A 22,919-nucleotide genomic window follows, 5' to 3' on the forward strand; every position below is an offset into this window, starting at 1 on the left:
CCAAAATTGTTATTCAATTCAATTCCTAGATTCCATTACTTCCATGTAGATTCAAATACCGAAATGTATTTCGTTCTGGGTTCGTCGCAGCCTGGTTCGTCGTTCAGGTTTTGAAAGGACGCCCTCATTTACTATTATAGTCAAGGTCAGTAACTTTTAGACACTGATTTGCATAACAGTAACGTAGCAACAACACGCTTACTGGAAGAAGTACTTCGGCAGGCAGATGTGTTCATGCGCGACCAAGAAAATAAATAATATATAAAATTCCACTTTGAGGATATTATAGCGTGACCTAAATTTTAATTTTGACACAAAATAATTCTAAATAGCGAAAGAGTAGGCCTATTGGTCGTAAACATAATTACAATTTTTACCCAAATTAATTTTATGCGGATGGATATTCACTGCACCTTGGAAGGTATAAAAACTTTTTCCGCACAGCAGAAGTCAAAAAGATGGCGACGAAGATGTCGTACGGAAATCCATACCAAAGCAAAGGGGCTTCGGCCCCTAATGGCCCTATTGGTGGAGAAGTGACACCAGAGCTGCATATAAAGATGTCTAAGAAGATAGCGCAATTAACTAAGGTTTGTGTATTTTTTGTTTTTTGTAATGGTTAAGTGATATGATGGAGTTTATGTTTGATCGACGGCCGATCACAACAACAACACACACTGACATGCTGACACACACATATGCACCATCTGCCATGGCACAGTCCAGTCAATGACTGCAGTGCTGTGTATGCAGCTTACCTGTACCAAGCATGCAAGTAAAGTTTTATTCAGATTTCCTTTTACAAATTAAGCGTACTGCTAGCCGTCCAGCACGTATTATTTGCACAAGGTCCAATGCACACGCTTGACGTCGCGCACATAGACGCGATCCGATGCCGATGCCTGGTTAAGCTGTCAAAGAAATCTGAATATAGACATGATAGACTTTACATTAATAATCATGATAATGTGCAGGGTGGCTTGTATAAATGTGACAACGCAGCTAGCTGTCATTGTACCATCATAGCCTGAAACATCATGGCCCTAGCTAGTTCAAGTTTAGAGCATGAGAGCGTTTTTAAAAAGCCGCCCCATGCATTACTCGAGCATGTCGAGAACTCTATTCTGTCGGTCGGACATCCGGGCATGAACCGGCTGACAATAACACTGCCACTGGAGTGAAAGCAACATTCACATTCACCATGTTCACTGACATCTAGAGTGTACGTATTACAAGCTATCACACTATTGTGCCAGGTTCGACTCTCTGCAAATAAAAATATGCGATAAGTTGTTTTCACTCCAATGCATGAATTGAATGGATGTGACGTGGCCCCGACCAAGAGAATAGAAAAATTATTACATTTGTGTACATTAGACGTTCGCTTTTGTATCTCTTTCCTTGTTGGAAAGGTATAACGTTGTGGAGATAGGAACATGTACGACCATCCGGGACCTACTCTGCCATGTTTGGCTGAGTAACGCTACATTGAACACGGTCTTTTGTGCCTTTTGTGTAAATTATCCTCTGACAGGTATTGTGTTGAGAAATGACCTCACGACTTTCACATGCTTAGAATTGTACCATTGACATTTATCAAATTTTGACGCTAGGACAACGATCGGATCTTTCTATATATGCAGATCATATTCGTTAGCCTGATATCTGGCCTTTAAACTTACCAATATTCTTCAGAAACTTGCTCATACATCTTTACGGCATGAAATAGACGACATTTGTGTGATATTGGCAATGTCAAAGGTTACGATAATCTGGACTATTCTACTTTACGGGGGAGTCCGAAAATGAACTTTGGCAGGGGCTGAAATGCATTTTTTACTAACGCAATCTCTGTTTGTAACTAAAGCATTTGGAGTTCCAAGACAATCCAGCGTGTATTTTTTATTCCAACGGGCGGCCGGCCGGTCGGTCATGCGTGAGTTATTCTCGTTTTATACAGGTGTTTTACGTTTCATGTTAATTTACTATTCCTAGTCCACTACTCCGTCATTTATCCACCCCACAAGTAAAATGGACATGAAGACCCCGGGATGTGGCGAGGTCAGATGCGGTTGCAGGCTACCCATAATACTAAGCGTAAAGCGTATGATGGGCTATGTATCTATCGTATCCCACAAACTACATTGTACCAAATAAAATCTCATGGTAATAGACTGCAAAGCATTATTATTGGTAGGGAAGATCATGTTGGCTTTCCTCAACGCAAACTTTTAGACTAGGGTTTATTGATTTTATTTTCATAGGTGACTGCACAACCAGCACTCTTTGTGTACTCATCTCCTTCAATCCACTCATAAACTGTTGTCCAATGTCATCATCCACTTCAGATACTTGACTGAAGTACCAAGTATAGCAATTACTTGCGTTGGAGTCACTCAACCGTGTCCCTCATTTGGAGACATTTGAGTAGATTCTATTCTAAATGTTTGCGTTGCTCAGAGCCAGCCTGTTGTTGCAAATGGAAAAAGTCACAGCGCCCTCGGCGCATCAGGTCAAGAGGTCAAATGATGCCAATGATGTAAATAACGGAAGAACCGAACAATTCCTCCAAGTAAATGCAAGCGTTTTCACGGCAAATCAACAGGGATCGTCGAATTGAAGGTAACACAAATGGGTACAATATGATGGTCAATATTGAGGTTCATTTAAATAGGTAGGGAAAGTGTGCATAAATATGAAAAATATGTTTTTCAAATGGAATTTTACAGCTCTTGCGGTGACCCACGAACACAATGAAAAGGTCAATTTTCATCATTTATTTGTTCTGTTGCATTCAACCATCTCCAACAATTTTTTTCAATGTAAGTGCCTCTGGCCCTAGTGGAAGTAAAAACGGATACTATGGCCAGAGTTCTAGGGCTAGTGTACATCGTGGAACATTCAACTACGCTTGTTACTCCGCGACTAATCATGCTAAGGCCAATGAAAGTCAACTCCTTGTTTCCCGTTACACAATTTTTCATGACTGTGTAGGTGACCATTTCATTTTTCATTATTCATTATTTCATACCATTTCATTATTGCATCTGTTACAGGTGTAAACCAATAACTACCCATGTATACAAAACATGTGATAAATCACAGTTTGTAGTTTACAGATGTACATTGTACTTTGTAGTTTACAACCACATGAAGGTGATTGTACAACTATTATCAAAAGTTTCACAATATTTTTACGGGATTGAGATCAGAGCAGATCAAAAAGTGTGAGACAGAGAAGTGAGTAGGTATTCATTATTAATTCATTATTAACCATATACCATGCTCCTACTGCAAAGAAAATCCCCGAAAATCAACTGAATTTTTGCAAGGTCATTTTGTGGTCATCCGAGGTCACCCACGAGTCATCTGAGGTCAAATTAGTAAAAACTGTTGCATAGGCACAAAACTTGGTAGGTACAGACAACATTTAGAGCCAAAATTTTGGAAGGTCATTTTGGGGTGATGGGGTCACCCACGGGTCATCTGAGGTCAAATTAGTAAAAACTGTCGTATGGGCATGAAACTTGGTGGGTACAGTCACCATCAGCCAGGTAATCGCGCCCAGCCGAACCGCCAAATGTGGGTAACCGCCTAGTAAACAATAATTTCCAACAACTGAGGAGTCAAATTTTACTACAGTTAATTTCCGACTCCAAACAACAATAATAAAAGTCATTTTTTAACCACATTCCACTGCATACATTTTCAAAATATCGTGCATGCTCAGATTCGTGGAATTATTTATTGGTAAGCTGTTCAAAAAAGTAGCACAATTTGCTGAAAACTGAATCAATTCCCACCGGGTTTTCTTTCACTCAGTGGGCGCCATGATGCTTATTGATATTCTAATATAAAAAGGTCATAGGTTGCGTATTTTGTATAATTCGGAAACTCCGCTGCTAAATTTCATTCATATATCCAAAGTCGGAAGCTTTTTCCGACCGATAATGGTGGTTACGTCACCTAAAAATTAGCTATCTGCGCGTGCGCGGAGTGAAAATAACATCGGCCATTATACACTGCCAAATGCATACTTTGGTTACGCCCTCTCATGGTAGTTTCACGTTATAACAGGACTAGAGACTGACCGATCAGGTCCTTAATCTGAATCGGCCGATTGACCGATCAATTCCCTCTTTGATCTGCCGATTCGATCACCGATTACCAATTCCCCAATTGTAAACAATGGCTGCCATCGCCGTGAGTAAATTTTACCCGTATGTTGAAAGGGTACTTGTACATGTACGATACGCAAAGCATTACCATATAATTATGTATGCTCTGAGCACAAAAAACACACTCCCGTATTCATTTAAAATACTTAATTTGACCAGCGGGCGCATTATAGCCAAATTGCTTGCCATTGGACGCAATATACGGGGAAAAGAAAAAAAGAAAGAAATTTAACAAAAGAAAGAAAGAGATAGGAGCGATCGAGCTAAAAAGGAAATATAGACAAATCCGACGAGCCAAGTGATTGATGGTCAGGATTAAGTTGGCCAATAGTAAGCACCGGGAAAATGCGCGATTTTTGAGAGCAAATTTCGCGCACCAGTTTTAGAAAATTAGCAATTTGCGTGATTTGTCCATAATATTCCCAAAAAGCATGCATTTTCCCCAAAAATGTTAATGGTTTAGGGTATTTACGTAATTAAATAGCAATTTGGCGTGGTATTTTAAGCACCATTTGGGTCCTATAGTCTCTTTCATCATGTAACCTGTTCAGTTCTGCGATTCTTTCAGTTTTAGTAATTTATTGCTCCTGTTTACTCAACTAGCGGAGGCTTACGTGGAGTGTGGGCATTCTGCTAGTGTAAAATCATTTACTCTCAAAATGAAGACTTCAAATGTCAAAATAATGGTATCCCATCAAAGTCTAGTGCATGTCTGACATTGTCTGATAAATATTCAATCAATGCGTGTCTTTTGAATTCACCAGACTATTTATGTGTAATATGTTTCAAACTATAAAATTTGCCAATGTGACAAACCATGAAACCAAGTGAGGCCAATGTCACACTTATTTATGATTTTGTTGCCTATTATTATGAGAATAAACCATGTCTTAGCAGCGATTAACATTAAAAAGAAGTAAAAATAAATCAAAATCTGCATGCCCGCACTTCTTATGTCAGAGTTGTGGAGGACAACCAAACTTGTTTTGCCTTAAAATACAAATACTGTCAGCTGCTTGTCAATGTCATACATTTTCAAAATAAAGTTCTAAGATTCAGAGGAAGTTGTTTTCAAAGCATTTGAACAGTGTAAACCAGCTTTATAGATATAAATTACTATAATTCAAACAAGATTAAAACTAAAGCTTCATTAGTGTGGTTTAATTGCACCAATTGATGTGATAAAGATATCATTATGTGATAGTACTGCTTATTGCTGCAAATATATCAATGTCTCTGAAATATATCATTATCATGCAGATAGCATGACAAATTGCATCAATTTATTAGTTTGAACTTTAAATATACAGGGTGTCCAAAAAAAAAGAGGCCCCTCATTGCGCCCTGTTTTTCTCCTATCTCTGAAAACTTAATCAAATATATTTTGGTATGTAAAAAAACCTTAAGTCGTTAGCTTTAATAACCCAAAACAATTTTCTCAATCGGTTTACAACCTTTGAAGATATGCCCTTTTAAGAAACTAGCGGGACACCCGCGCTACGCGCGGGTCCCCGCTAGGTGAGTAAATGGGAGCGTTCACTAAAACGGGAGGAATTACTGAACAGGTAGAATCATTGAAAAGGTAAATTTCATTTATCTGAGTCTGACCCTCGTTAAGCCTAAGTTTCCATTTAAGCTTCTTTCTTTCTTTTTAGTTTCTTCTACATGGGCCAATTTTGTTCCATTTTTAAAAACATTTTGCTGCTAAGCTTGCAAATTTCCGCCGTTACCATGTTTTTTATTTACTCAATCCGCTCCCATTATTTTCTAAATCTGTCCTTTCTTACATTTCCCTGTTGACTTCATTTTTTATTTGCTGCTTAGCTTGTGATTTCCCGTTTTCATGTTATTTATTTAGTTCTGTCCTCAGTTTAATAGCTTTTTTTATTTAAATCATCTAATTTTATTAGATTTTATTATTCTTTCCTTCTTTAGCCTATTTTATTCCCTGTTTTCATTTTCTTACTGTGACTAACTATAGGCTAACCCACATACTCGTAGGCCTACCTGTTTGTCCTCATTTTGTTTTCTTTTTTAATTACAGTAGGCCTACCTCTTCATGTTGTTTGTACTTTTAACACACATCTTTTCCCCAGATTTATTACGCCACGGTCGGTCGTTCACCCGTATTATCATTCATTGCGCGACTCTAAGGCCGCTTACTGCTGCCGACATGGCGTAGTGTTGCGTTACCTTGGCGCTATCGCTGAGCTTACGCGAGCGGCTTGGCATTAGATACGCCCATACGACGCGCACGGGCTAGCTTGACAACTGACTCCCTTTTTTGTTTACCCAGCATAGCAACGTACCACATTTTCACTGATTTTGAGGCCAATTCTTGACCGTTTTCAACCAAATAAAGTTTAAACACGTTTCCGTATATTCATCGATCTCCGTATGAATTTGGCGACATTTGGATTGAAACTGACGGAGCCTTTCCATGATACATAGATAGATACAACATTTCCCTATTTATAGTAAGATGTACCCGTTTTTCACTCTGTCCACGGAGAAGGTTTGGCTACTTCAAAGATTGAAAAGGAGTACACATACCATGCATGAATATCAAACATTCCTCAATGATAACGTTATAAAATAACTTTATTTATGGAATGGGCTTACCCAGTGGGTTTATGGGCAATGGATTTTGTTAATAGTGTCATTAATTTGTGGGTAAAATTGATGCGAATGGGACTTCTTTTTGCTTTACTTTACTTACTTTTGTTTTATTATGTTTCTTACTTTCTTTCTTTGTTGTTTCTTGATTTCTTTTTTATTTACAACACAAGTCATTTCTCTTTTTCCCTAAAAGGCTGTTTGGTTTGTCTTTGGTTCTTCTGAACTGAGTTTACTGTGCTGCTCTGCCCTCTACCTGGTTGCCTCCTTGGCGAATACAGGTTTCAGCCCTGGTCCTCATTGCATCAATTGCGTTGCGTTCCATACTTTTGCGCCGGATACTTGCGAATGCAATCAGTAATACGTTTGCGAAGATCTTAGATTTTGCCACAAAGGAAAAAAAAAGTGGTGTGAGGTCTGGTGATTGTGCAGGCCACTCCACAGCATGAGCCAACACAACCACTCTGTTTGCTATCCGTGGACAGAGTGAAAAACGGGTACTTTTATTCAAAAGGGCATATCTTCAGAAGTTGTCAGCCGATTGAAATAATTGTTTTGGTTTAAATTAAAGCTAACGATTAAAGGTTTCTTTACATAACAAAATATATTTAATCAACTTTTCAGAAATAGGAGAAAAAGAGGGCGCAATGAGGGGCCTCTTTTTTTTGGGACACCCTGTACTTACATTATTGTAGACAGTGGCATTTTCGTTCTTGCCACCAGACAATGTACAATGAATTCCATCTAAAAATAAGGGATAACTTTACAGGCCAGATGGTACCAGTCACAGTTGATTATCAGTCTGTCAAGAGTCACAGTTCACCCCTCTCTGGCAGCTCTTTAAGAATTTATCAAAAGCTGGTGCCACACACCCTGCCAAAAGTTGAGTGCCTAGAAGTGCCTACTTAGTATTAAAATATTAACTTTGTTGGATGACTTTAAAATTAGCAAATTCATTGCACAATTGTTATTAAATTTCTTTGTGTGTTATTGTTGAAATGCAATTTTCTTTTGATAATCTCTAAATATAAATTATAACATTTGTATGTAATTCTTTTCAAAGACATACATCGAAAGAGCAAAATCTTATTACATTTTTTGAATTTTTGATATTTATTTGACAATAACAACATCAGCAGCAACATTTAAAGCCCAAAATGCACAGGTTTTGTCCTTCTTGTAGTGATGGTCCTATTGTACTGTTAACAGTGTCCGAAATAAGGAAAATATGGAGGTTATCCCGAGGATAACTAAAGCATAAATTCTGCTTGTCCTCAATACATTTTGGTTGTCCCCAAAATGTGTTATACTTTTGGAGGTAAAATATAGTGGTTGTCCAGGGGATAAGTACATAGCTCAATATGGTTGTCCCCAGTGATTTTTGGACAAGAGGATAACTTGATAAGTGCTTATTTCGAACATTGACTGTTAATTTTTTTGTTACTTTCTTTCTTCAGGTGATTTATTCCCTAAACACCAAAAATGATGAACATGAATCAGCATTTCAAAATCTCAAGGAAAGTCATGAGGAGGAGATGCAGAAGCTCATTGCTGATACCAAAAATAAAATGGCACAGTACCAGAGCAAGGTGGGCAAAGAGATGGAACTACGGCAGAGACTTCAGTCATTGGAAGCCACCTTGGCTGGTAATGAGTCACACAGACATGAAGCCATGGAAGAATTTAATTTGTTTAAGAGGAAAGCAGTGGAACGAGAATCGCAAATTAAAGCAGAACACTCTCAGAGGGTGCTGAGTCTATCCCAAGACTTGCTTTCTATCAAGAGAGACTTTGAGGATAGATTTAGACAATTTGAAGATGTGAAACAGAGGTTAGAAAGTGAAAGAAATAACCAAATTGCAGAGTTACGGACAAACCATGCTGCAGAATTAAGTGAATTGCAACAAAAACTCAAATCGTCACAGTCAGAGGTATCTCAAGAAAAGGAGCAACTTATCTTGCAGTACAATGCAGAGATAAACAAATTACATGAACAGTGCGAGGCATTAACTGTGGAAAAGAAGCATTTATGTGATGATTATGAATCAAAACTTAGTAAAGCACAGGCTTTTTATGAAAGAGAACTTGCAGTTTTGAAAGAACAAACTCAGTCAAGCGCTGCTAATGAATGGAAGGAACAAGAAGCTTTGTTAAGAAAACAATTTAATGAAAAGGAACATGCTCTTCAGAAAAAGATTGGTGATTTGAATGCTCAGCTATCTGTGGTGGAGGAAGATTTAGCGGAATATAAGAATAAATTGCAGGCGGCTGAAAGCACCTTGGCTAATAAGGACGCCAACACAATTGGTCTCGGAAAACAGGTTGGTAACTTTTTATTTCCATTTTAAAGACTGAGAATCATTTTTGGGGACTAGTGGTACAGAAAAAAGTTACACATTTATTTAGTTAAATTTTTAAGCTGGGCTAGTATGACAGCGTATACTGTGTATATTCCTTACTGAGTCACCTTGTGTTCTGAACTTCTTGTCCAATACAATCAAAGTATTCTATCCCAGTTCTGGCCCCAAGCTGGCCCAGTTCTTACCCGGTTATACCATGATAATTCATGAAGCTGTATTATAGCCATGCAGTGAGAATCCTAGTTCTAGTAATAGGACTGAATTTGTGAGTTTGTTATTTGTAAAATTAGGTAGATGGGGCTCAATGTTATTTTTTCAAATAATTAGTACGAGTTCATTTGTATTACATTGCATAATTTCTTTATTTTCTAATAATCCTTGGATACCTTGACATGTCCAATGGACCATATCTCCTGAAATATGACCTGACAGACCTGACGCTCTTTCTGTGACAATAAGATTGAACAAAAATTAAGAAAAGGACTTGAATCTGTACTACATGTATGATGCATCTTTTTTTGGTTAAAAAAATTGCATTATTGTTTTCTTTCCAATATGATAAGGTCCCAGGGTAACCCTTATATTGTATGATATGGTACCGTACCAGCTATACCGTACTGGCTTACCCTCGAGCTCTGAAGCTACATCCACCTATTTATTTGTTTTTAAATTTTGTTATTTTTTTCCCTATAAATATAATCAAGACCCTTTTTTGGCTGTGGAAACATTTAATAAATTTGATGAAAGACTTCCTCAATAAATGAATGACTAAGTTCAGGACAGAAGCAACACACTGAGAATAATGAAAGCAGCAATCAACACCCAGCAATCAACAACTGTTGTTCTTTTTACATTGGTATAAAGTTTGGGGATCAAAATGAAATGTTGCAAAATAAAATTTCAGTTTCAAGTAACTTTATATCAGTTTTTAAAATCTCATGATTTGCTTGAGTATAATTAAAAAAGAAGACAGCAGTGTGCATGTTAAATATCATATTGTATGAGTTGCTTCATACAACTACAAGGATCTAAACATGGTGCCCTGGGAGTGAAGAGAAATACAGCCAGATTTGCATTGCAAGGAACATTGAAGACATAATTGGCTATATCCACCCCCATGCCTGTCAGAAAGTTTTTTAACTCCTATCATGTACCTCATGCAGACATTGAATTTTTGGACCATAAACATGTGTGATGGGGTAGGATGATAACTTAACCAGATATTTACCCTCTACATGACCATAGATAGGTCTTCATGATTCACTTTAAGATTCACTCCTTGTTTGTGCCTCCAGGGGCCAATTGACAAGACTTGTCTAAATAAATAATACTGATTGCTACATCACTTCTCATAAGTTAGGAATGCCGCTTGGATCACGTTCAAAGATTCCCACATGTCAATTACAATCCATTCTTACAGCAGCCAGGCAATGTAAGCCAGCAGGCATCACAAGTTTTTCATGAGAGAGCACAGATCTATGTGTTCAAATAAAACCCTGGAATAAAACACACTCTTATAAAGAGGAGATGGACTCAGGGAAGGGATATTTCAGAATTAAGCACATTTCATACTGGTCCTCAGAGGGTCTTAGGCTACATGCACAGAGAGAAAAATAACTCATCACACAGCCAATTTATGATACCACCCAATTAACATTTATTTTTTTTGCGGAATTAGCTGAAACGGTCAGAGCACCACACTGATGCACGAACAAGTAGGACTATCTACAGAGATTACCCATTGATAGGGAACAAAAAAGGTGGGAACGGATTCTGGACATATTATTTGATGATTTGGATGGTGGATCCCACTTGGGGCAACACACCTCCAAATATTTTCCGGACACGACCATTGAAACTACCAACAATGAAACGGTCCAGCCCCTGATCCCCCTGAAAAACATGCCATACCTGGCTGAGCACACGGCTGCAAGATATCTTGCCAGCCCACCCCCACATCCGGAACGGGGACTGCGCACAGACCTGGCCAGCTACCCCCAAACACCACTGGTCTGGGACACGACCCACCAAACCCTCCCCCAGCTACAAAACTGGGTGGGTTGGGCGGGATTTTCAAACGAACCTGACCGCTCCAGCCGAAAAAGTGAATGAGGAGGAAAGGAAAAAAAACGCGAAGTACCAGACGCTCACTAACAAGAGATCTGATTGGTCCGAGCCTGGCAAGGTCGTAAGGCAGCCAATCAAGAAGGGGAATAGCCCCGCCGCAGTTACTACCTCACAAGGGTGACATTACTGTTATGGCTTGAGCTGGGGCAATTAATACAACCTGCCTTACTCCCCCCCGAACATCGAGAAAAAACCCAGCCAAAACAAAACCAACAGGGAGACCCCATGGTGACAAAAACGCTTTTGAATAGACAAGCTATTAAAAACCGCACATATTGAGGCTTCAAATTTATAGGTCCATGCATATGTTTGTATAATAATGGTCTGGGTGTGTCTTTTTGTGTAGGAGAATCAAAAGTTGAATACTTGATTTTTCATTATTGAATGAAAAGTGTTTGAAGACATTCAAGTTTGACAAAGTGCAGATGTGCCCATTTTTATTCTGACAATTTCCTGATTTGAGGGAATTTTGCCCAGTTAATCTATGTACAAAAGTACTAATAATAGTAATACATGTAGTATAGCCTGGTTCGCTTTAGGGGCTGTGCAATAAAGCCAATAAAGGGCAGGGGTGCAAATTGTGATTTCTTCCTCAGGAGCAAAGTTTTTAGGCTCAAGATTTCCTCAATCATACCATGCATAAGATAGCTTTATTCTGCACTTCAAAAGATGAGAATGTTAACATACGGTAGCGTGTATTTTTTAGAGCGGCTGTATGAAAGGTCTTCAAGCTTCCAAAAAATGGTTTACGATGACAATGAGCGCGCGTAGCGTGCAAAAAATTGGTATTTTACACTAGTTTGTGGTCAATTTTGGTCGGACAGAGGCTCCTTTCCCCTTTTATTTTTCTTTACCCCTATTCCTCTTTCATTTATTTGTCAGAGGAGCATAACTTGTTTTATGGTTCTTCTTTTTAGCGATTTTTGGCAGGCCGAGAGGGGGCAAGCGACATGTTCAGGAAATGTTGACAACACTGACTAGAATCTCTGAAATGGAGTATTAATATTATTCATACTGAAATGGTATGCTCAACAGTTTAAATGTTATGCTACTCGTTGAATGAGTTGTGATAAAACAGGATTTTATTCTGGGTATCCTTCTCTTGCATACCCATCTATCAGACTTATCATTCAGGTTTTGTTTCCAGATCAAATAGTTTCACAAATCTCAGCTGAAAAGAAATAGTTTTGACAGCTGCAAATTATAATATTGGGTAGTATTATTTCCATATTCCAATTTATGCAGCCAGACACTCTCAAGAGCCATGCTCAGTGAGTAAAGTATGGTATAACTCTCTATTTAAATTTGATCAATGCCCAACTTCCCATAAAAAGTAACAAGTTTCAAACATAGACCTACATTGTACAATAAATTTCAGGGGTGTCTATTCTTCCCTTATTTCCCCAAAAGGTAGGAATAATGTTACCCCCTTGGGGAAGAATTTTGCCTCAAATTCAGGGGGTTGCCGTCACTGCTTGTACTAAGTTGTAGGATTTAGGTTGGGGAAGAATCTGGGGAAGGATGTGATGGCCACAACACCATACGGTAGCGAGAGGGAATAATTCAGATTTTCTGGAAGAATAGACACCCGGGACAGTTTAGTGGTCCTCTGTTCCCGAGTTGGTCCATGTCATTTCCTTTTATACATCCAGTGTGGTACTTTTGTTGTCACATTTAAGGACCCAGTTTATGTGGATTTGGTCCCTGAATTGTACACATTTTTTGTTATTGGATTATAATGCTCAAGGAATTTGTACACTATTTGATTATTCCAAAGCCAATGAATAAAACCTTTGAATGGAAATTTGTTTTCTTATTATTATAGGTGGTTAGTATTATCATGATTATGTAAGGCATATTTTGTGTAGTTTTAATCTGTATTGGAAGAATTTATTTTGTAGTTTTAAGCTGTATTGGAAGAATTTTATTTGCTTTAAGTTCTACAATAAATTTATGGAATTCAAGAATTAAATCATTATCATATATTTTAAACCCCAAGGCCTCTACAGAACTAGAACAAAACATTTTCAGTTTTATTGCGCCCTACATAACAAAAGAGATTGATAAACCTCCAAACTGTGTTTATTGTTATGCAATATGCCTATTGCCCGGTGGGTTCAGTTTGTATTTTTAAAAAGGTAGGGCGTATGACCGTTCCAGGATTTGAAAATGACCCCTATTTCACGGGGAATCGAGGACATTTGCAGCAATTTTACCCCCTATTTTGCGAAATCAAGGAAAATTTGCCCCAAATACCTCCCTATTTTTATCATTTTGAGGACGCATTTTCATTTCACCCCCTTATCACGAGGAATTGATGACATTTTTCCGAAATAAATACCCCTATTTTTACCATTTCAAGGACGCTTTTGAATTTTTCCCCCTATTTCACAGGGAAATGAGGACAATAACAAAAACTGTAGCGGTAAAACGCGGATGAAAGTCCTAGAAATACACCCTATTTTTCATTTCAAGGACAATTTTGCTCCAAAACACCCCTAATTTGGACAATCGCGAACAATTTTGTCCTCAAAATTCATGGACATTTCTTGAAAAGTACCCCTAATTGGAACCATCATGCGTACACATTGTCAGTGAAGACTGAACCCACCGGGGCATATTGCAGGGAGGAATTTCAAAAAATTACAAAATGACTTCAGGTAGAGAAACCCTAAATCTGCATATTGGAAGTTTTAACAAGTTTCAAGAAGCTTTTCCTTTCAAAATTTGTCTTACCCGTTTATTTAGTGGCTATGGGTATACACTTCAGCTATTCAAGTGCTCAATGCTTTGATTGAATTTTGGAGTGAATCCATACACAAATATCATCAGTAGACTGTGAAGAAAATCTCACTGCCATGCATTTTAATGGGTGTTTGGAATCATTGCTTCACTGAGCTGGAAAAATAAATGGAATGCACCATGGGCACTCAGGAAAAAATGGTTTAGTGTTGATAAAAATGAACAAAGATGGAATCTATCAATTTGGCCCCAAAACCATTAGTCTGTTCAACAACAGCAATGGCCACCATGAACGATTAAATGAATGGCGTGACAATGCACGTCGCTGCAAAATTGCAGTTTTACATGTTGTGGATGTGAACATTTGTAGATTTTTGGAATATATTGAGTCCTCTAAGTTTAAGATCTGGAAAAAGGCACTAGATATAAATCCAAATTTTTTTATTTATTTATTATTTTAAAAATAAATAGAATCTGAACAATAATTTGGTGAATCATTAGCAAATTTCATAAATTATTTTCAAGAATGGATTTGCAATTTATACTCTTGATTTGACTCTATGTTCAAATTGAACACTGTTCCGTAAAACTGTTTTTAAGTTTAACAATTGCCTGAGCCTGGTCTGTTAAAGTTAGTACCGTACTGTACTGGTATGCAATAATTTGCCATCTTTTGTTAATGGTAAAAAGTGGTGATTTGGCAGTTGATTGATCCTTTAAGTTAAGTTCAACCCATAACAATGTGAACTCAAATATTGTAAACAGTGAAATTTTTGACAATGAAAGTGGACCAATTTGACAACTAGTAATTGTGTATTTTTTTTTTTTTTGGTCAGTTGAAAAATCGATGGTATCCATTACTTGTGTGGATATTACTGGTCGTTTATTTTGTTCTTCAAGGGCTGATAAAGATGTAACTGGATAGATGTTTATGACATAACTGGATAGATGGTTATGACAGTTTGATCCCAAATATTGTGTGGTGAAAAAGATCTGGCAAATTTTGCTGCATTTCTGATGTTAATCCTGAATGTTGATAAAGTCAACCATTTTAATCACCCTGTCACCTAGCTGATCTGTGCCTAAGCGAAGAAAGTGCCCCTTTGACATGAATCTGTGGACCATGTGTGCACATAGATGACACCCCTTTCAATGATAGTGATCCCTGGGAGTTTTGGTTTGAATGTTTCACTTCATGTAGCCTTGGTTAAAAACTTTCCTTTTTTGGATTCTCATATGCACGTCCACACAGAGGGCTTCTTTTAAGCAACACAGTTCTCAAGCAAATTTTCACCCCCAAATTTATCCCAAAGAAATTTAGGAGATTTCCCGATTTCCCTTTAAGCTTCCGATTGTAATCAGGCATTGCAAAACTTGAGGATTCCAGGCTTCATTTGAGTCATGTGGACACGCACTCGGGGATTGATGTAGGAATCACAATCCTCAAGCACACCGTTCTTCAAGGGTGAATACGATTACTGTGATATTTTAATTGTGCATTAAAATGACTACTAAGCATGTGGAGTTTTGACAGTTCAGTTCAGTTCAATAAACCACAAGGGTTTTAATTAATTAATAGGGCAATCATGGTAAATAGGACAAATCTGGAAAAGGAAATCACTAGCAATCCCATGAAACTACTACAAGGCTGACTTGCATTAAATGAATTTTAAGATGTTTAGCAATAAGGATATCCAATACAGTATATTTATATCCTGGTATACTTCCTTTTGATCAGAAAGTCTTATAACATGTTCCCCTTTTCATGGTTATCATCACATCTCTACAAGTTGTAGGTGCTTTGGGACATCTTGCAAAATAGATCCTGTATAAAACACTGCGGTACAGTACTAAAACTAAGCTAAACTACTTAGATCTAAGTACAGATGAAATTTTAAGTATGAGCTTATCTTCAAAAGGGGCTTATGATACTGGTACACATGTATGTTTTGAGTCAATTTGAGAGTTCCAACAAAATTAACAGGCCACATGTTTACATGTAGGTTTAAAGAATACACAAAGCTTTTGATGCAATATCATCTTCAGTGTGTTACTCCCGGGGGGGGGGGGGTACCCAGTACAAATGACCATACGGGGACGTGCCGCAAACATGGGTAGCATTTTCCGCCTTCTGGTATATCAATGACCCCTCTTTCAAAGCCTATTTTGGTATATGAATGGGTCCTTTTTTCAAAATTTTCCCAAAATTTTGGGAAAATTTGTAAAAACTAAGACAATTTTGGGTAAATTCGGTAAAAGTCCAAATTTCTTGAAAAATTGGTATATTCATGGGTCTACTTCCAAAATCTCAGCTGCACGTCCCTACCAAAACCAAACTTGAGTACCCCGGTGTTACTACTGCACTGTCTAGAGTTAAATTTGAGATTTGCTTTTGTAAATAACAAGGTTTACATTAGAACTAGTATTAACTGTAATGTACTATGGAAGGTAAACACAATAATTCTTGCAACAGGAAAATACTCTGCTTGCTGTGGCTGGCTGATTGACCTGATTCCAACTTGGAAATTTGATGTGAAAACTAGAGAATGTCACAAACTTTTTACCCCAGCCTTTTACTTGTATACACTAGTCGAGGTTAATAAGGTGTACACTAAGATCTAATTGACTATTCAATCATGTGTCAATTAAAATTGCTTAATATTTGGACCCATTCAAATTGTACAAAGGGTTAAATGGGTTCTATTAAGCTCTAGTAGTGGGTGTAAAGCTAGGGTGAAATGTATTAAACCACAGATGGCAATGAATTGAAATGAAATTGACCATGATAAATGTCATGTGTCCCAGTGGTATGGGTGTGTTTGGGGTCATATGTTTGTATTTGTAGTACGGTACATTGAACAATTTTTCACCTTAGTAGAAATTTGATACTATTTCTTTCTTTTTTTTGTCCATTATTGAAGGTCTATTAGTTATGAAAGTAAACAAATGAACACATGTTACACAGTCACAGTACTGATTTGAAGCGATGTCTCAGAGATAGAAGGCTCTGTGCTGTAAACTGTAGCTTAATTTTTATAGCAGACTCTGTGCTGTAAACTGTAGCTTAATACAAGCTTAACTTAATTATAACAAACTATAAACAATTTCAAAATGGAGGAAAATATATACCATTATGATGCAAATTGATTTAATGTAAATTTGCTTTTATATATTTGATTACAGTTATTAGAGGCTAGACAAGAGATATCTACAGCAACAACCAAACTGAAACAGGTGGAAGGAGAGCTTGCTGCATCCAGAGAGAGGTGTGACGAGCAAGCTGCTGATATGATCAAAAAATCTAGTGAGTATAAATTGCATTAAAGGAGTCATTGAATTTAGCTAATTGAAGAAAGAAAGGAGAGCTTTTCGATTGCTTTTGATCTCCATATCAACTGATGATGATGTACTTCAATATTTTTCCTAGACAGAACAAAAATATAGTATTGCTGCAATATGTAGAGGTGTAACCTATCAGTTTGGTTGACAAAATCTTACAAATAGTGTTTTTATTTGAAGGTTTATTAGGTACTCTTGAAGCTACCAGACTGAGTAATGAGGCTACCATTAAGGATCTGCAAGGAACCTTAGCTAAAATGGAAGATAAAGTGAATTGGTTAGAGAGTGAGAGGAGAAATCTGGAAGATAGCAAACATTCTCTAACTGAAGAACAAACCAGTCAGCTACGCTCATTAGAAAAGGTACTACATGCATTTAGTAAATTGTTCTAAAGTTTAAATTGTTTTAGTTGACATAAATATATCAACCATTTCAGACAACCCTATTGACCCTTTGCATGGTCATCTCAAAACGAGGTTTTACCCACAAATTGTGTGTTGTGTGTGCGTACGACGTCTGTCAAATGTGTGTTTTAATAACTGTGCATACGGTTTGCAAAATCCTTCTGGCACATTGCTAGAAAAGCATGAGAAATAAAAATGCACTTTTTGCGCATACCTTTGCAGGGAAAACCTTGTTTTGGTAACAAGATGGCAGATCCATGCAAAGGGCAAATGACATGTAAAGCAATGCAATTATTCTGATTCTAATTAGCTCTGAGGCCTAGTTAGAGCCATCCATCTCACCTAGCTGCCTCTTTCTACTCAGTGTAGACGTGTATGTGTACTTGAAATGGGAGTAGATAGTTTTTACTGTACACAAGACAGAGACTCACTCCTTCCCTATGTATGAGAATATGTCATTAAACATTATTGAATTATTTTATTCAGACTTTTAAAACATTTGCAAAGGCATCAGGGCAAAGTCTTTTTGGTCATTGCGTGATCAGTTTCATCCCAGCCATATGTTAGGAATAACTGGTTTTGATGTAATATTACTTTTCATAATACTGACAAGTGGTATATAATTGAGGACAATTGATACAAACTAGACAATACAAATAACCTTCAGAATCCACCCAAAAAAGGTTAAATGATTGTGAGTGATATTTGTTTTATATCTTATCCTTTCTTACATAGGCGCTTGAAGAGTTATCCATAGAGAAGCAGACAATGAAAGAAAGATATGACCAGGCATTAGAAAATGCCAAGACAACAAGTGAGACAAATATAGAACAGTTAAAGAAAGAACACACTTCACAAATAGGTGATCTACAGAGTAAACACAAGGAGGAGACAGAAGCTGCTGCTAAAATGGCTGCAGAAGAACTAGAAAAACTTCAAAAGGTTAGTTTCAATTTGTATGTGATATTATAGTTATGTGTATGTTTCTTGAGGATTATTGTTTTTTAAATTGTCCAACCATCTCTCACCTTATATTAATATCTTAATACTAATAACGGCGTGTCCGTCCGTCCGTGCGCTATCGCATTTGCGTCCGCGCGGTTCGCGTTCACGCAGTGCACTATCGCGTGCTCGCGATGCGCTATCGCTGAGTATCAACGGGAGTGTCTGTGCGCGAGTACAGTGCGCGCATGATCGGAAAGCATTACAGTGTGACTAACAGGTGCATCTCATCGGACCAATAATTATAGGCCTTATTTTCAGAATGGTTAACATAAAAATTATCAGTTATGGTAAGGCCTATAACCGTGTTTGCGTTCACGTTTCTTGCGATTGATTTAATTACTTAAGTAACGGCCTATATATCCACGTCCAGATACTAATTTCGGTTTCTCTAAATGTGGTAGCAGGGCAGGGCTTGGAAGAGGCGAATGATGGTTTTCCAGATTATGGGTAGGCCTACCGAACTACCGAAGTTGTGTCAAGTTGGGTCTTGATCATTGAGAGACGCATTTCATAGTAGTAGGCATGTCCACTAAAAATTGAAGTACTTTTAAATTGATTCAGACCTAACTTATTGGATGGGAATTGATGAAAGAAACATTTTGGCGTTTAAATAATCTTAATCGGACGTTTCATTCCAGAGATATGGCCTTTCGCAGGCCGCGACAAATTTTATTTTTTAGCTTGCCCGATCGGGCAGGCAATATCAAAATTGGTTGCCGAAATTGCCCGAAATTAACCCATATTCCCGGCAACAATTGCCGACAAAGTCACATACCGTACTCATCATGCAGTGCAGTGCATAGTACCGTAAGTGTGCCGAATTTGGCAGTTTCATTCTTACGGAAATCCAATACTTTTCTCAGTTAAGTTGATAAATAAATGAGTATTCATGAAATGCATAAAAAATGAACATTTCATTCAATTATTTCACTGTTTGTTTCTTACATGTGGAAAATAATGTGTATTTTATGTGAAATTTTGTCAGTAAAGTCACAGCGATTTACGTATTTCGGCAACCACTAGTACATCTCAATCTCAATCATATGCAAATACATGGCCAGCTGACGTCATTGACGTCATGATATTTGCATGAAACAGGTTCGATAATTGGCCAAACTTCCAATACGTCACGTAACGGCATGATGTTCATTAGCATATGTATATGTCACATGGTGTGGGATACGAGTGCCTAGCGAAATTTAAATTCCATTTCAAGAAGTTTTCTACTTTGTTTTGACGTTTTTTTTACTTCTGTGAACACGCCAAGTTGTACAGAAATACTCCATTTTAAATCATCAAGCTTTCATTGGTTTAAATTTAGACTTGCCCGATCGGGCACAGCTCTTCAGAGTTTTAATTGCCCGACAAAAAATGTGATTGCCCCGGGCTATCGGACAGGCGATTTGTCGCAGCCTGGCCTTTCGAGTGTCACGGTTTTATATAGGGCTGCTAGAACATGTTAAAAAGTTAAAGTCCAAAAAGGAATACTAACAGAAAGTGCAACTTTAAGGTACTTTTTCTTAATGTATTTATTAACTATCTTATCTGGAACATTTGCTTATAACAACATGAAAATAAGATCATCCTGAAAATTTAATCGATTTTGTTAACATACAACAAAAAATATAAGACCTCAAAACCCATGGTTTGTTTGGTGAAACCTCAAGCATGATCATAGATGGCCGCCATGGAAAATATCTCCATAGAGGAGATGAACAATAAGTGCATTATTTCAAATGAAAAGCGGTAGTCTTAAACATTGTTCAATCTTTTAAGGTCAGCACATTTTATCTTCAAAAATTATTATATTTCATCATGGCATAAGTTTGGTAACATTAATCACTACCAATTTTGAGAAATTTGCTCCAACTCAAAGGTTATCTTTACTACATTGAGCAATACACTGTGTGTGCATGGAAGCCATGATGGTCCCCGGTTTTTATACTCCCTATGAAATGGACATGGTAGTGAGAAGTGCACGGGAAGTGCATGATTTGAGATGGGCATGTAGGCTTAAACATTCTTAAATTTCTTAACATCCTACACATTTTGTCTTCATAAATAGTTAAATTTTATGAGTATGTAAGTTTGCTTGTCTGATTCACTCCAAATTCGGAGATAATTGCGTTTGAACACCTGATGCACGGAATGGTGTCACTTCAACCTGTTGTAGTTCTCATCTCATTAAATTTTTCATTAAAAAAGTTGATCTCTTCATGCAGGAAGGTCCTCTCTATTTACTGACCAAACAGGAAAAAGTTTGGTTAATGTTTTCTGGTGGAATCAGGAATTTCTTGAAACACCCTGATATAGGCCTACATTTGGATCAAAACAAGTATGTACGCCATTTAACAGGCCTGGGATTTCTTGTATCGATCAGTTTCTCCATAGACAATACGTGTGTGAGTGCACGCACACAGTAAATGAAAAATCGTTCTAGTGGAAACTGTATTGAGAGTGGGCATCCCTAATAGTAGTTTTAAAAAGTCAGGGCATGTATATGGGTAACGGGTTTGGGTAATTAGATATAGGCCTATCACGAGAAGCGCCCGACCCGAGAAGCGCCCGACCCGAGAACCGCGAAATCTAGTGTTATATATTTTTGAAGACAGGAAAACTGAAGAAACATCGCGTATGATCACAATTTGGTTTGTGCATGTGGTTTTGCTTTATGGCAGTAATCTTGTGGTGAAGATAAACATATTTTTTATTTATTTCTTAATGTATCAGCCTTACATACTTCATTGCTTCCTATAGCTTACTTTGAAAGAGGGGAAATATTAATATCTTGTGTACGAGGCTTAATCGTTTGAAACTGAAAAATAAAATGGATACAAATATTGATTGTTTATGAGTTCAATGATAAGAATATTTTCATGAGGTGAAATATGGACTGTTCCATTCAACGAGGCCGAGTTGAATGGAACAGTTCATATTTCACCTCATGGAAATATTCTTTTCATTGAACGAATAAAAACATTCAATATTTGTTTTATATAACTCATAAGTAAGTTCCCTTGCTTCCACTTAATTTTATAAATCACCAGGAAAACAAAATAAATCAAAAGATATCTAAATGCATATTTATTTTAGAAGCAACACCCGCACCTATAATTGGTGAGTCGAGGTGGAAACCTTGCGCAATGCGCTCATGCCTCTCTCAGCGTTGCTATGGTAGCTCCGCGTCTGTGCAATGGAAAATCGACTATTGCACGGACGCGACATGCAATAGTCCTTTTGCAGCTGGCCCCTAAAAATAGCAGAAATAATCAATAGTAGTTGGTCAATCAAATGACAAGAAACTTTGTATGAGTTATATAATATGTAATATATGTACTTTGTAATTCTCTCATCATTAGGAGATGCAAAAGAAACTAGAAGATACAGATAACCGACTGAGTAAAGAAAGAGATGCAGCCAAGTCCCTTCTTGAACAGACAGAGGCTGATTTGTCTGCAAAACTGAAAGCTGCAGCTGATGAATGTGAAAGAATGCAAAGGATATTGGAACAGAGTAAACAAGGCTTAGGATCAGCCAGCTCACATATAGAGAACTTATCACAGACTAATAATAGGTTAAAAACAGAATTAGAATCAACACAGAAAGAATTGAGGGAGTCTAAAGGCAAATCATTATCTGTTTCGGTAAGTATGATATATAGATCAACATCAGTAAAATTAAACATTCAGCTTTCTTTTGGGAAATTATTGCATACTTAAAGGAGTCATTGAATTTCAACAAAATTAAACTACAGAGTATGATATGAAATAAAAAAACAACCTCATTTGTGTGGGTGTATGTGCATGTCTGCGTGCAAAGCAGAAGTGCATGACCAAGATATACAATGTTTCATGTTGTAGTAAGTACATACCAGACATGCACATGGACGATGATTTCCACGCAAATGGACATGAACCAAAACATACAAAATGCTTAGAACGTGTTCTTTCAATTACCGAGTATCTACTCAGTTCCATGCTCAAAGTAGAGAACATTCAGCTATGCAATATCTTAATTGTTGTGTTTATTTTGACAAAAAATGTAGCGGGACCAAAAAAGTGAAATGCAAGTTACTGTGGAATCAAGCCACATTTACATGCCTATTGCGATTCATTTCCTTGGTACACTAGTCGGATATAGTTTCTTGA

At 37.4% G+C, this 22,919-nt stretch overlaps 1 protein-coding gene across 1 annotated transcript in view; it reads left to right on the forward strand.

Annotated features, from left to right (window-relative positions):
- Nucleotides 1–428: 428 nt before the first annotated feature.
- LOC140151227 (protein FAM184A-like) overlaps nucleotides 429–22,919 on the forward strand; it is a 39,446-nt gene continuing 16,955 nt past the window's right edge. The window contains exons 1-6 of the mRNA XM_072173494.1: nucleotides 429–590; nucleotides 8,252–9,115; nucleotides 17,207–17,327; nucleotides 17,543–17,724; nucleotides 18,502–18,708; nucleotides 22,131–22,415. Of these exons, the coding sequence (XP_072029595.1) occupies nucleotides 459–590; nucleotides 8,252–9,115; nucleotides 17,207–17,327; nucleotides 17,543–17,724; nucleotides 18,502–18,708; nucleotides 22,131–22,415 (1,791 nt within the window). The 5' untranslated portion in view covers nucleotides 429–458. The remainder of the gene's footprint in view (nucleotides 591–8,251; nucleotides 9,116–17,206; nucleotides 17,328–17,542; nucleotides 17,725–18,501; nucleotides 18,709–22,130; nucleotides 22,416–22,919) is intronic.

This window comes from Amphiura filiformis, chromosome 1, assembly GCF_039555335.1.
Source record: "Amphiura filiformis chromosome 1, Afil_fr2py, whole genome shotgun sequence".
NCBI classification, from domain to species: Eukaryota; Metazoa; Echinodermata; class Ophiuroidea; order Amphilepidida; family Amphiuridae; genus Amphiura; species Amphiura filiformis.